The sequence below is a fragment of the Eurypyga helias genome, unplaced genomic scaffold (assembly GCF_000690775.1).
Source record: "Eurypyga helias isolate BGI_N326 unplaced genomic scaffold, ASM69077v1 scaffold16358, whole genome shotgun sequence".
In the NCBI taxonomy this organism is placed as follows: domain Eukaryota; kingdom Metazoa; phylum Chordata; class Aves; order Eurypygiformes; family Eurypygidae; genus Eurypyga; species Eurypyga helias.
The window spans coordinates 5,337-19,836 of record NW_010267688.1 but is presented as its reverse complement, the minus strand read 5'-3'; the positions used below and the strand labels follow the sequence as shown (position 1 = coordinate 19,836).

Below are 14,500 nucleotides of genomic sequence, written 5' to 3'. Positions count from 1 at the left end.
ATTCGCAAAAATAAATATACCAGAGCATATACCAAAACTCACAAGTCAGTTCTCTACTTATGATGAAAACTTTAAAATCTGTAAATTATGAGTTAGACAAACCCCCAAATAATCTTTTGCTCAATGTCACCTAATATGCAGGGCCCAGATACGTATACATGCGCATGCCAATATACATACGGAAGCACTAGAGTCTTAGTGTGAGGGCATCTACCCTGTAGACAATTCAATCAATATCTCAAGTGACACCCACACGTGCCTGCACACACAAAAGCAGATGTGGCATTAAGATTTACAAAGTTATTGAAACTTTTAACAAGTAAAATGCATCTTTACTTAGCTACACCAGAATGAGGAATAAAGGGGTTTACATATGTTCCAATTCTAAACCTATCAATCAAACCCATGTTATTCCTTTGGGAGCTTATTTACATGCATATTTATCAGCCTCACATGCTAATTCCCTGCTGTTTTATGCCTGCGAGGCATGTTTATGAGTCATAATTGTTGATCTCATTTGATGTATTTCACTGAAGTAAGACATTATTCAGTTATGTGGCCTAATGTCAATGAATTACGATGACCTGATCTTCGAAATGCAACTTGCTCTTTAATTTTTATTAGAGCATAACTTATTCAGAAGAAGAAATACACTAAAATGGAAGATTACATGCTTTTGTAGCCATTTATTTAAACATCTTGTTTTTGAAACACTCCTCCCTACTTCTAGGCAAAGTTTTAATAGTGCAATTCATAAACACCAAATGAAAAGAATTTTTGCTTGAAATTAGTACATATTTGTCAGTGTGACCTTTTATAGTTTTTTATTTTATTTTAACCAGTCACAAGATAGGCCGTTGGAGAACTGACATATGGTTTGTAGAAGGAAAAAAACCAGACCCAGTCCAGATCCCTCAAATTTGTTCTTTGCCTTAACTTCAAAATTGAAACCAGATACAGACTTAGAGCAATTCGTAAATAAAAGTCATAAAGAAAGTTAAAAGTCCCAGAACTGACTCGCCACTTTTGATGCAAAATGGTGTCAATTTATAAACAGAAAATCACTTGATGGCCAAAGAACAGACCCAGCAGGAGAATAATTACAAGGTGTACAAACTTCACTGTGGTGGCTTGGACTGAGCCATCAATGGCCATCTTGGTGGCAAGCAAGAAGTTGCATTGGGATGTGACTGAACATGGTACTAGTGCAATTCCGCTCCTTTCACAAAGGAAGTGGATACCAGTCTTCCAGCGCTTCAAGTAAATTTAAATTATTTTTAAAAAATTAATTAAGAAAATTTATCCATAATCATGTCTTTTTTCCTAATGTGATTACAGCATGAAGGAATCAAATCAATACAGTAACTGGTTATTTTTATTCTTTTGCATCAAAGACTTGGTATCATTAGAGTAAGCACCCACACTGTAGGATCCATAGTGTAAGTGGCCCCTTATGCTATGCTAAAAGATTACCACTATACACATAATTTACTACATGATTTTCATACATCACTACTCCCTATCTTAAAATTCAGTATAGTTTTAATGCAATTACTATAACTGTTATAGACACCAAAAGTAACTATCAATTGACAACTGATTTCAGCTTCATAAAAATCAGAAGTATTTGACCTGTATTTGAGTAAGAGACTGTCACAGTTAATACAATGTTCAATTTAAGTTCATCTTCATGTATTAGTTAAATAAACCCACTTAGGTAAGTTCAAAAGTTTCAAAGCTGCTGCTCTGCGGTACAGCTTTAGCAAGGAACAGAGCAATATGCAAAGAAAGAAAACTGTCTTTAGCCAAGTAATGCAAATGCCAGATACCAAATGCAGGCTCATTTTTCCACAGGAATCTCAAATTGAATCTGACAGATATGAGTAAGTGTCTTTGAAATCACACAAAACCTGCAAGTATCTTCCTAAATTTGCAGTATCTAGAGGAGTGGTAAATATCATATTAATTTCAAGATGAAAAACCTGCAGCAGATTTTTCATGTCCAGAATTAAATCTCCGGTTTTCATTTACAGCTGCTTTTATCAAAATATCTTTTTTTCTGCAAAAATTAAATACATGAGAAAGAGCCACAGGCCAGTTAATACAGACTCTATATGCTATTTTTTTTCAAAAGCCAAGAAACATTTAATACACGGCCTATATATTTTTCCAAATCAGAAATTTGCTTCTGATATAAGGGTGTTACAACCCAGCTTCTTAAAAAAAAAAAAGTAATAATCTTCATTTGAACAAGTAGTTATTCTAAGAGCACAGTTACAAGGGTGTAACTTTAGTTCATGCAAATGCCAGAACTAAAACTGACGTGTTCAACATAAATATAAATTTATAAAATAGATTAGATTTAATCCTGCAGAAGAAATGCCTATTTTAATTTCAGGGCTTCTAAAACAGAAGTTTTCACTGCCTATGGTCACAAGAACCCCAAAATAGAGCTAGAGTCTTCCACAATATAAGCTCTGATTTACATCCCTTCTTTCTTTCAAATTCACATAAGCAAAAGACACAAACTCAACTGCCAGGTTTTTGAGTGTTTGCTTGGTTTTTTTCCTGTTTGGTTGGTTTGCGGGTGTTTGGGTTTGTTTGTTTGTTCTTAGAATAGCAACAATTAATGCTACACTTTTTCTGACAATAAAATCTCAGTGAGCGTAGCCAGTAATATTGTGGCCACCTAGCTGTGATTCAGGATGGAGCTTTGTACACTTTTGCCAATGAGTATTTTCTTTTGTACATCAAGAATGAACCAATATTGGGTCACAGAAGTTTGGAAGTGGCCGTGTGGCTCAATATGCTTCTCTTTTCCATTAAGATAGCATCTGTTTTGGCCACCAGTCAGTAAATCAAATTTGATAAGAATTCATCTGAGTGCAAAGTGAAAATACCCACTAATGGACAGGTTTATGTTCTGTTGCTCCAACCCTTAAATTTCAGATTAAAGTAAAAAAACCCCAACAATGGTATCTTCAAAAATTATGATTAACATATAGAAAGTATAACCCACTACAATGAAACACCAACATTTTCAAATCACTGAAAACGTTTTCACATGTATTACATGAGAATTCCTTCCCTTCAATTGCACTTAGTACTGAAACACTAAACAGTTCATTTTTCCTAAGGTTAAATCATTGATTCCATTATAAATCCAATTTCTCAGAAGAAAAGAATTATCACCACCATAAAAGCTTTATCTAGATGAAGTTTGTGCCTTTTAACTCCTGGGAAGATCAAGAATAATAATTTGTAATGGGATATCAAAATTTTAGTGGACAAATTCATCATACAGGCTACTTGTTAATATTTTGGTTACATCGTCCCAGTTTCACTAAGCTGAATGGGATTTGTTCAAAAATGTGAGTGCAGTCTTCTATCACAGAGTGTATGTGCTATTGTTTATCGCTCTAGTATCCAAGCAGTAGCACTTAAGTCCGAGCTGCCGGTACAGAATTAAGACATTTAACAGAAGAAAATTAAAGTTGTGTTTGTTTGGTGGTTTGTTTTTTTTTTTTTTAAGTGCCCGTTATAGTTCACTTAACTTAAATTTGATTTTTAACCTTCCCACTTACTTTCCATGAAATATCAGAGAGGTCGGTACTCCATTCACCTCAGCAGCAGCTGCAGGGTAAACATGAAAGTACCACTGTACCGACTGATTCGCAAGGTGCATCAAGCAATGTGTCACACCAGCTAAAGCTCCCAGTAACCTAACAGCATAATGAAACAGTAAAAGCAGCATCTAGTGCTTACTTAAAAAAAAAAAAAAAACCACAAAACCAACTCTTAAGAAGTTTTAGTATTTTCCCTCTCCTTAAGACAGGGGCTGGCAATGCTGAGATACAAAATAGTGAAATCAGCAAACACAAATACATCAACTTTGATAACTATTTCATTAAGCTGCAGTAGCATTCCTTACACTTGTGGCCAAATCATGTTTTAATAGTAATGCCCATATATATCTGTACTGAGCCACAGTCTACCAAAGTTTAGAGAATAGTTTAACATATTCAAAACATTTTAACTTTGATTATTTGTAATACTGAAAAGGTGACAATGATCTGCACCTTCTAAAACATTTTTCATTTCTACTACCAAAAATACATTTAGTTGAAATTTCTAAGCTGACAAGTGCTCATTTATTTTAAGTTTGTACATAAAACATGAAAAGGTTGTGTGTGTGTTCTGACGCGTACCAGAGTTACCCCTTTTTTAGCGAATTCGCTACCTGCCTCACAAAAATCGGCTGAAAGCAAGCAAGAGCTGAAGGACGGCATTGTCACCAGGGCAGTGTCCGGGACCTTGAATGATCTGGGTCCAGTTCCTGGCCCTGCTACAGACTTCCTGTATGAACTAGGCATATTATTTTCACCTGCTCGAGAACATATAGTCTAGTTATTCTTCTTATGACAGTTACAAAAATTAATTTCATAGCTTTCTTGGTATATGGCACCTTCTAATAGGATGAGGCAAGGACACAGATGCAAAAGAAACATCACAAGTCCCGCTTCGCTTTTTAAACAGATCAAGCCATGGAGCACAAACTGCGTCATAAGCTTGTGTGATTGTCACAAATACTGAAAGTAAATCTAATTTACTATATCCTTTTGTGTCATTTGTACTGCAGATGAAACATTATAGTCACATGATTACTGATGCAGTGATCTAAACATCTGACATGATGAAAAAGCTCAACAGGGATACTTATGAATAACTAAAAGATATTCTAGATCTGACAGCAGTGTTCACTCTTGTCACAGAGTCTGTGTATGTACATCCATATAAATCTCAAGCTTAAAATATTTAGAAACAAAACCCAGCAACAGTTCTCTCACACAAAACAAGATTTAAACACACGCTTGCACACATGCATTTGAAACGTGATGTTCCTTATCCAGCATTGTTTAGACCTGGGTTACTTTGCTATTTTGTGGATTGTGGAGAAAGACAGAAGCAGAAAGGCTATGCACACTTGTCCCAGCTCCCCCCATTTTATTTTAGCATTTAATTTTGTTTAGACACAAAGACGTTCTCCCATTATCCTGTATATTTAGCCTTTTTCCAATTATTATGTATCTTACGAGTAAAATGAAGACCAGTACTTTGAGAAGTTAGTTACGTACACTCTGCCTCTGCGTGGCCAAATCTTGATGCCAAATGCTTGAAATCTGAATGCTTCCAGAACGGAGGAACTCCAAGTAGCTAACCACGATCCAGTACCTTATGGCTTCCCTTAGACAATAAGGGCACCCAGGCTTGTTACCTTTACAGTCAATTGGAACCTAGCCATTAATTTTAATAGGATCAGGTCCCTGACTTTCCTGACATCAAAGAAACATCTTTTACAGTCATTTTGCTGTAAATAATTAAAGCTGATTAGTAGTAATAAGGTACCTTAACCAAAAAGGTAAACGTTGGAGACATTTATTATCAAAGTAAGGAAAGAAAATTAAAATAACCTGCAACACTTTTGTATGTGCAATTCATCAGGAAACGTTGTACAAGAACAAAAACAAATGTTGGCTCATTCCAGAGGTTCTTTGTCATCATTAATGCATTCAGGTTTTCACAGCTGAATTGCTGTACTTTGAAAAGATTTCCATGAAAGGAAACTCAAATTCAACGTTTAAACAAAGCTGTCAGGTTACCAAGATTCATATTTGCTTGTATGTCCAGAGAATGTTTTCTCCTTTTTAAAAACCCCTCTAGGTTAGAAGTATTATTATTCCTCTGCTCTCAATTTGTAAACAACAGAAAATAAGCTTTTGTTAAGCAGCAGATATTTGTTTATTTATTTGCTATTGCGAAGCTGAAACCAGCAGTTAGAAATATCTGTTCCAAAGCAGAGGTGAAACTACCTGGTATGGATATTTTACTTCATTACTAGTTCTGTTCCTCAAATTGATACAAATGGCCTCCTTCTGTTTCTGTCTGTCTGCTTGCCTGATCAGTGCAGCTAATTGTCAGAGCTGGGGAGATCTCCTATACCTAAACAGAAGATATGCAGTTTGTAACCTGCTTAATTTGCCTTATGTCCTGGATGGCCCTCAGTATGTTGTTCATTAAAGTATCAGCTGTTTCGGTTGTAGTGGTGGCAACCTAAGCATAGGCCTATTTTTCTTTGTTAAAAGGCCAGATTGCCAATAAATAATACACATCTTACCAGATAATTTCGTACCACTTACAGTAAGTGTGATGGTGCTTTATTCCTCTCCCCCTGCACACCTCTTAGTTTTGCATGTCCAAAGAGGACAAGGACAGGGGTACCCAAGTAGGGAAAAGAATAAAGCTTATTAGTCAATCAGAATCCTAAAACTGAAGCTTTGCATGATCACTTAGCACTTAAATGAAAGTAGGTTGAACCCTTCTCTTTTTAAAATAAGGAATTCCAGATGTTTATAAATGTCCACATATATAAAAGACAGGAAAGATCCTGTTTGTGCTAACATATTTCTGTTCTACAGAGCAATCAATTTCTAATACAATCAAATCTGTGGCAGTTAAACTCTTTCAAAATGTTTTAACATACATTTAATCTCAGATACAGAGGTCTGCAACATCAGCTAGCTGCACACAATTCACAGACTGCTTTGTGAATTATAATCTTCTGTATGTCGGGACAGAAGTGAACTCAAACAGTTAATTATTATCCTGTACCAATCATGCTGGCCTCCGCTAGAATTCTGATTTACTAGTCTTTTATTATACATACTCAAGTAAAATCAAACTTGTACAGTTCAATTTTTTAAAATTAAGACAATCTGCCTTTTCCATATGTAGGAGATATAGCTATTTAACATCATTTGATCAGTGCCTGGAAACACTTAATATGTGAGCTGTTTACAGGTAGTAACCTTCATATTATATTTTTGTATCAAGTCTGAGTAAAATATTCAAACAATGATTCCATTCTCACTGTCAGTTTCTGTATAACTTCTAATAATGAGCTAGTTTTAACACACTCTTAATTACATTTACAGAGGTTGTATTAAAAAAGATTATTCTGTTTTAATTTTGTTGTTCAGTAGGTTACTATAGTAAAAATGGAAATTTTTGCTTGGTATTTTAAGCTCCTCTAAGCATGTAAAATTTAGTAAAAAAACCCCAACTTTGCATAATTTCCTCTTATACCACATGTATTATACTATAGGTATACTAGGAAGTGAGATGAGAGCCAACTAGTTGAGCTTTAACCTGGATTTGGGCAAAGCTAGGGGAAAAAAAAAAAAAAAAAAAAAGAAGTGGTGAAATCAGCTTTGCTGAAAGTAGGGTTACAAGGAGTTATTAGAAGAATGACATGAGGCTGACAAGTGATTTATGCCAGTATTTGGGCAGGGCTGTATCTGGAAAGAACTGGAAACTCCCAGCTGAGATAACTGAACTGAGGTAGCGTGCCAATGTCATTACTAGGAATGGTCTTATTTTCATACACCTATTTAGAGTAGAACTTTCAAAATTAACATTTTAGAACGACAGACATTGCTGACCAAAACATCTTCTCTAATATCTGCCTTATCAACCACTGAAGGCAATTTGTCTACGTGATGTTTGTGCCAGTTGCCATGCCACAGTATAACCTGCAAACTGGAATCAATGTAACGTGCAAGCCACGTGATGCCACAAAAAATGGAGCTACCAATTCTAGAGAGGAAAATCCAACTGTGGAAGATGGTAACCCACAACACTGTATCAGCTACTCAGATTTGCTCCCACAGCTGAAGTAATTTAAAATACTCCTGCAGTTCCTAAATACAAATTTGCAGCAAAACACTGAAATCAAAGGGCCCACAACTGGCAAATTTCTAAGGGCATGTCAACATGCATACAACTACAACGTACTGTGTGCTGGCTATTTTCAACTAACTCCTTATTTAATATATGTATTTTTAAATATGCATAGCTTCTCTGTTAACTATCTCTTAACAACAATGCATTTTGGAGAGGAGGCGAGGAGGACACCTTACAGCACCTTCCAGTACTTGAAGGGGTCTACAAGAAAGCTGGTGGGGGACTTTTTACAAGGGCCTGTAGTGACAGAACAAGGGGTAATGGGTTTAAATTGAAAGTGGGGAGGTTTAGATTGGGTATCGGAAAGAAATTCTTCCCAGAGAGGGTGGTGAGGCCCTGGAACAGGTTGCCCAGAGAAGCTGTAGATGCCTCATCCCTGGAAGGGTTCAAGGCCAGGCTAGATGAGACTTTGAGCAACCGGGTCTAGTGGAGGGTGTCCCTGCCCATGGCAGGGGGGTTGGAACTAGATGGTCTTTAAGGTCCCTTCCAACCCAAACCATTCTATGATTCTGTGATTCATTGTATGAAGGGGAAGAGTTGTATGGAAGTAGCTAGTGACAGGCTGAGTTAGCTCAAGACATACTGTGTTGCTCCAATAGCCTTTGTCACTACAATTCTGTTGCTGCTCAATTAAAAGCAAGCTATACAGTAGTTATTATTAATAAATGAATATTAAAATGCTTGTTATGTGAGCATATGGTGTTTGAAGATGTAAAAAAAAAACCCCAAAACATTCTTGCCTTTATTCATCCAATACGAAGAGAGCGTGACTGAAGACAGCTCCTTCTCCTCTAGCATACCTGTGCCTTTAATGGAAAAACCAAGCCCAAGAGGAACACAAGGCTTCTGAAGGACCACTATCAACAACTGTGCTAGTGGGGCACACTGAAGCTTTCTGCCTGAAGGGTAAAACTCGCCAGCGAAGGACACCAGGCATTCTCAGGGCCTGGTGTAAACCATAGCATGAAATCCCAAAGGTGTTAAGAACAATCACAACCATCTTCTATTCGCATCTTCTATTCCAATATAATGCAAAGAGGTTCTCTGTTCCAATCTTGTCTTCTTAATGAAAACACTAAGTAGCATGCATATTTAAAAGGACTCTTAAAAACACAATGCTGTACTTCATGTACATGTCCCTCCCTGGAGAGAAGATGTAAGAGCACACATTACATGACACATGTGACGTCATACAATATACTATTGAAAAATATCTGATAAGGAAGTAGTACGGCTTCAAGAACTCTGTATATTTGCATTCTCATCTGCTAATACCTAGGAATGTACTTCTCACAAAGAGAGGTCTCGACCTCTGCTTGTTTCTTTTAAAAGTAGTCGCAGAAATGTTCTCTAGGAACAGACAGATAAATGTCATACAGGACAATCTGCATTAGCATTGTCTCCCTGACTGAAAAGGGCTGTAAGGGCAAAAAAACCCAACTCAAAACACTGAATAGCTACTGACTGATTAGGAGATAATACAATTTTCTGAGAGCAAAAATTCACTTAACCCTGGAACGAATGTAGAATGACATACCCAAGACCAAAACAGTCCCATGTGAATTACACTTAAGATCTGGGGAAATTGATAGCACCTAGGTCCTGTTACACCCAGAGAAGGTGGCATTTACTTTATTAATTCATTCCCCTCTGTTTTCTACACATTTTCTGTATATAACACTGATATAAACCAAGTATCTCAAACTCCATGTAAGGTATAGTTCTACATGGTAATACTTTCTAGTGGATCAGGGTTATGAGGTTAACACCAGAACAGCAAAATTCTCCACAGGTGAGCAATGGAAACACACAGAATATGGCCAAAATGAAAATATGAATGTTCTCTTACCATCGCACATATTTTTTTCATGGCAGCCTTGAGAAAGAGGAGGGATGCAATGGTAAGGAATTATGAGATGGGCAAGTGATCTATCTCAACTGGATTAATTTCAGTCACACACTCCAGTAGTTATCTTTGTCCTTCCAGCTACATCAGCTTTCTCTGTCCTCACCACCAGCTATAGCCTTGAGACATGAAATATACCCCTGCAAACTCCAAATCCAAAACATTCAGATCCATTAAACATTGCCCCTTTTCTTCGATTAAGAACAAAGAACACATTACATTTTTCTATGTGAAGTATGCTATTAAATAATAGCTTGTACACTAATTAAAGCAAATGTAATTGTGAGAACACACTGACATTGTTAAAGTAAATTACCCAATTCGTTAATAGTTTCATTTCAAGTGACCTTAATTGTATTAATTGTGATATTGAGCAAATTAAATTGAAGAGTATTAAATGCATTGTTCCAGTCTGTCCTTAGAGGATCAACTTTCTCATTATATCAATGAAATGGGAATACTACCTACCATGCTCTTCCAAACTTGTGTCAGAATGAGATGAACGCTGTAACTTGGACTAAAAATGTACAGCAGCTCAGAAACAGTAAACCTAGTTATGCCTTTTCAGTGTAATAGGGCATTTGAAAATGAACAAAATAGTTTGGCAGACGCAATACACAGGGAAAAGGTAGAAGAACAAAGTTTCTGAAATTTCCCTTCATAAACTTTATAAACTAAGTCTCTGCTGGAGACAAAAAAAAGGTAAGATTCATCAGTTTCTCTGATAAAGATCCCTATTTCAGAGGGAATAATTCAAAAATATTGTTAGAATAAAATGCACAATATAATGAAGATTCCTAACACAGAAAATGTACCAAGATAACATCAGCTTACTACAGTTAGCAGCCAACATAACAATGCACATATACATACATATGCATGTAAATTAAAATGCAACCAGATCCAAAAGATATAACCCAAATTCAAAATTTCTTAAAAGAACTAAAATCTTCCATTTGAAGTATCAGACTGCAAAAGTGAGACTCCCCACCACAAACTTCTTGCCAACTATTAAAAATGCTATTTAAAAAATATGAGTGCACATTTTTCTCTCTTGAAAAAAAAATTAGACACAAGGAAAATAGTATACGCCAAATCAACCATTAGAAAAGAACTGAAATACTACCTTATCTGGGTTTTAAAAAATATTTTTAAGGGATATAAAAAAGATCTTGAGTGTCAATGAGTTAATAGCCTATCCTGAATTTGTTAAACTTGCAAAAAAGCGCATTCTCATGACTCATCATAATGCAAGATTCAAAGTTCCTCAGTCACAGAAAATTTGGAGTGCTATGACCTTTCTCCACATGACACTTATCTCATCTGTAATGCTCTACTTCTACTTGTTCAGCCAGGTAACTGTCTCCTGCCTAGCATTCGCAACATTAATCTTTGCAGCTGTTCCTAGTGAACCATGTCTTATTCTTCTCAAGCCACTTCTCCAAAATCTCAAGAATACTTTGAATTTTATGTCTGTCTTCTATTGTACTAACAGCCCTGTCCCAAATAAACCATGTTTTCTCTCTATACCTTCACTGAGATTTTAATATAAGTACTGAGTACTGCTAGACTCAATCAACATGTTTCCAGAATCCTCCCCAACATATCATTCCAAACTGACAGCAAATTAACAAGTAGTAGTCTCTGCACGCAGTTTTCCAGCCAGGTATTCTTAAAAGCAGTAAGTGTATTTCTGAGACTTCTTTCATTTTATTAAAATGCCTTGTGAGAGTATTTCAAAACTCCAGCTGGACATGTCATCTCCTGGTTCTCCACCAAGTTTTGGTATCAGTTGCACATACCAGAACTACAATACTTCATGTAGTTTAACAAAACGACTAGCTCTATGATTAAAGATTTATTTTAAGCATCCTTATCCGTGACATCCTTTATTTTTATTGCCTCATCTCAGTGAAGACTTCTATCCCTCTGCCTCCAAGGTAACCCTGCAAGCATTCAGCACAGCTTTAAAAAACAATTCCCATGTTCTGACATACCACAATATTGCATAGAACATCTCCTCCATATTTCTATGGACAACCTCTCCTCCATATTTCTCTGATCTGTGCTACAGAAGACCCTAAGATACAGATTTTCACCAAGGTGATTCTGTATCATGTCTGAAACTTGAGGCAGAGTTGAAAAACCTCATCTTGAAATACTTTGAGAAGACAATGATGGACAAAGTACATGAACAGGAATGACTGTATGATTTGATACCAAAAGACCTAACACCATCTAAGCATATACTTTATTTAAAATAAAGTATTAGAACTTTGGAGTCTTATTTTGGATATATAAAGTTTCAAATTAAAATGCAGTATGTGTTTCACAGTAAAAAAACCTATGAAGATGAAATGGATGCTTTATATAAAATATTTACATAGATAGAACATAAAAAATGTACCATAGTTGGTAACCTTTATGACTTGGGGAACCATGTATTTACATATCTTTATCTTCGCATGTGCGTATGTGTGTGTTGTGTATATATTTTTAACAGTTGACAGCTGTTTTAGAGCATACAGAGATGCCAAGCTGAATGAGGGTCTTGATTACTTCAAGATTAGCTATCTAAAGTTTCTATTCATTTTAAGTGTTGTTAGTGCGAAGAGTCATTAGTCACTTCCTTGTCTCATAGAACATCAGCATACATTTACATTGTTAATGAACATTTGGGGTAAATGAATTAATGGCACTTTTAAACATCAATTCAGTACTAATAACTTTGTATGCCATAGAAATGTTAAGGTTGGGATAAAAATGAGAAACCTTTTCAGTCAAGGTAACTAATCGCTTCTGGGCACAATAAAGGGTAAAATTAATTTACAGGTTTTTTGTTGGTGGTTTTTTTTTTTTTACAGGGTAAAAATCTTGTTTTTTCTTGAAACAGAGTTGAGAGAATCGATAGTATGTTTTCAAGGAAAAAAATCAGAATAAAAAGCTTATCTTTTCCTTGATGGGACAGACTAGAAGCAAGCTATGTTTCCTCTGGAAAACGGTGATTATTTTAGGCTATTGCAAACATTACCTTCCAGTTTCTAAAAATATGTAAACAAAATGCATTTAGCTTATCAAACTAAAATGGCTCCGTATCGTCAAGATGTCAAATATAATAGAGTAGGAACCCTGACCTAGAAAAGCTATTTCATTTATTCGTCAGGTTTTGAACTACTTCCCCCTAGATTTTCATTCTCATTTTCTGACACTGAAAAAGCTTTATAACCCAACGAAGAAAAAAAGGAAAAAAAATTAGCTCAAAGGAACAATCAAGTTTTACCAATATATTTTAAAGCAAAACATTAGCTTTTTATAAAAAAGTAATAAACCTGACTAAGCAAAACTTGACATAGCTTTTTTAATAAGCACTAGTAAACAGAAGATTTATAGACAGCTACACCAACACAGAGTAGTTGATCTGGATGAGGGACTTAGAAAATGTGACAAAGTTGTTTCAACTCTGTAATTTAAAATAAATTTTTTATTTTGCCCTCCTGGTACATGTGTTCAATGACTGGAAAATTACAGGTAGTTAAGGTGCCACTGTGTATAACTGAGTACTTGAGGAATGTTTTCATGACAAGGACGAGCTTTCTCGTTAAGCTTATCACTTTCTTCAAACCAACTATACTGTCACTACTAGCAAATAAGTAGAAAAGACAAGCAACATAGACATGCATTGCATTATGCAAGCAGTTTGTTCTCACTGTTCATTAGAGTCTTGCAAATACTGCATTTAATTAATTCACTTTAGGTTACATAGTAATTTCTACCTTTAGAGCCTGTTCATTCAATCTTTTTTTTTTTTTAAATAAGATGACAAAAAAGCAAAATCAGCCTTTTTATTTGCATAACCTCATCGAGAAAGAACAAAAAAGAAAAATCCCTAAAACAAAAGCAGTGTAAGAGCCCACACTTGAGAAAGTAATACAAAGTCATGCTGCATTTCAATATTCTTATGCTGAAGTCAGTGTTTGGTTTATGATTTCAAAAGGATGACAGTGCATTAAACATTTGGCTGATGTTTTTGTCTGTAATTGAAAGTTGACTTTTTGTGGTTTTCGTTAGTGTCAGCATGTTCTACACATATTCTCTGAAATGTTCTTTAAGTTGCCCTGTTGAACTTCATGGAGAAAATTAAACAAATTATGACAGATACAGTTACCATGACACACTTATATAAGGTTTCTAGGTATAAAGTCAAAAAAAGCACAGAAATACAAAACTTACCCTCCCTTGGCTTGTTCAAATAACTCTGCAAGGGATCAATGCCTACTTCTTGTTCCTCTGTTTGCAAAGGGTGACTGGTTTCAGACACAGAGTGATACATATTGGCAATACAAGATTCCTGCTTTATCTGGAGGGAAAAAACAAAGAAACAAACACTTCAGCGTTTTGTTAGCTATTTTTCAATCACACAAGTCGATAGCAAAAATCCTTAAAACCTTTCCTTATTTTCCAGGCCTAACATCACCATTAGATACCTAATAGCAGAACAATAGTGTTTCCAGTTGAATATTTTATTATTTGAAGTCCAAAAGAATTGTTATAGCACCTTCAAGTATCACACTGCAAGTAAAAATTCATGTGTGGTTCTGAGAGACTGTAAAGTGGGGCAGGAGCCTCCTTCTTTCCCTTTTCTAGCCTTCCCAATTCATCTTTTAGTCTGATTCCAGGAAGAACTGATGCTAGTCCTTGGGGATGATGAAGATTATAGAGAAAAACTGAGGTGAGACAATTCATCATTAGTCTTCTGGACTTGGGACCTCTTATCCTAGAAAAAATCTCCTTTTA

General features: G+C 35.7%; 1 protein-coding gene across 2 annotated transcripts in view; it reads right to left on the bottom strand.

The window, feature by feature from the left end:
- The window catches only part of LOC104514009 (TBC1 domain family member 5-like), a 65,466-nt gene extending 51,426 nt beyond the window's left edge, over positions 1–14,040 (bottom strand). The window contains exon 1 of one of the 2 annotated variants that reach the window (XM_010157525.1): positions 13,937–14,040. In XM_010157525.1, the coding sequence (XP_010155827.1) occupies positions 13,937–14,036 (100 nt within the window). In that variant the 5' untranslated portion in view covers positions 14,037–14,040. The remainder of the gene's footprint in view (positions 1–13,936) is intronic. The other variant, XM_010157526.1, reaches the window with a different exon arrangement.
- Positions 14,041–14,500: the final 460 nt, after the last annotated feature.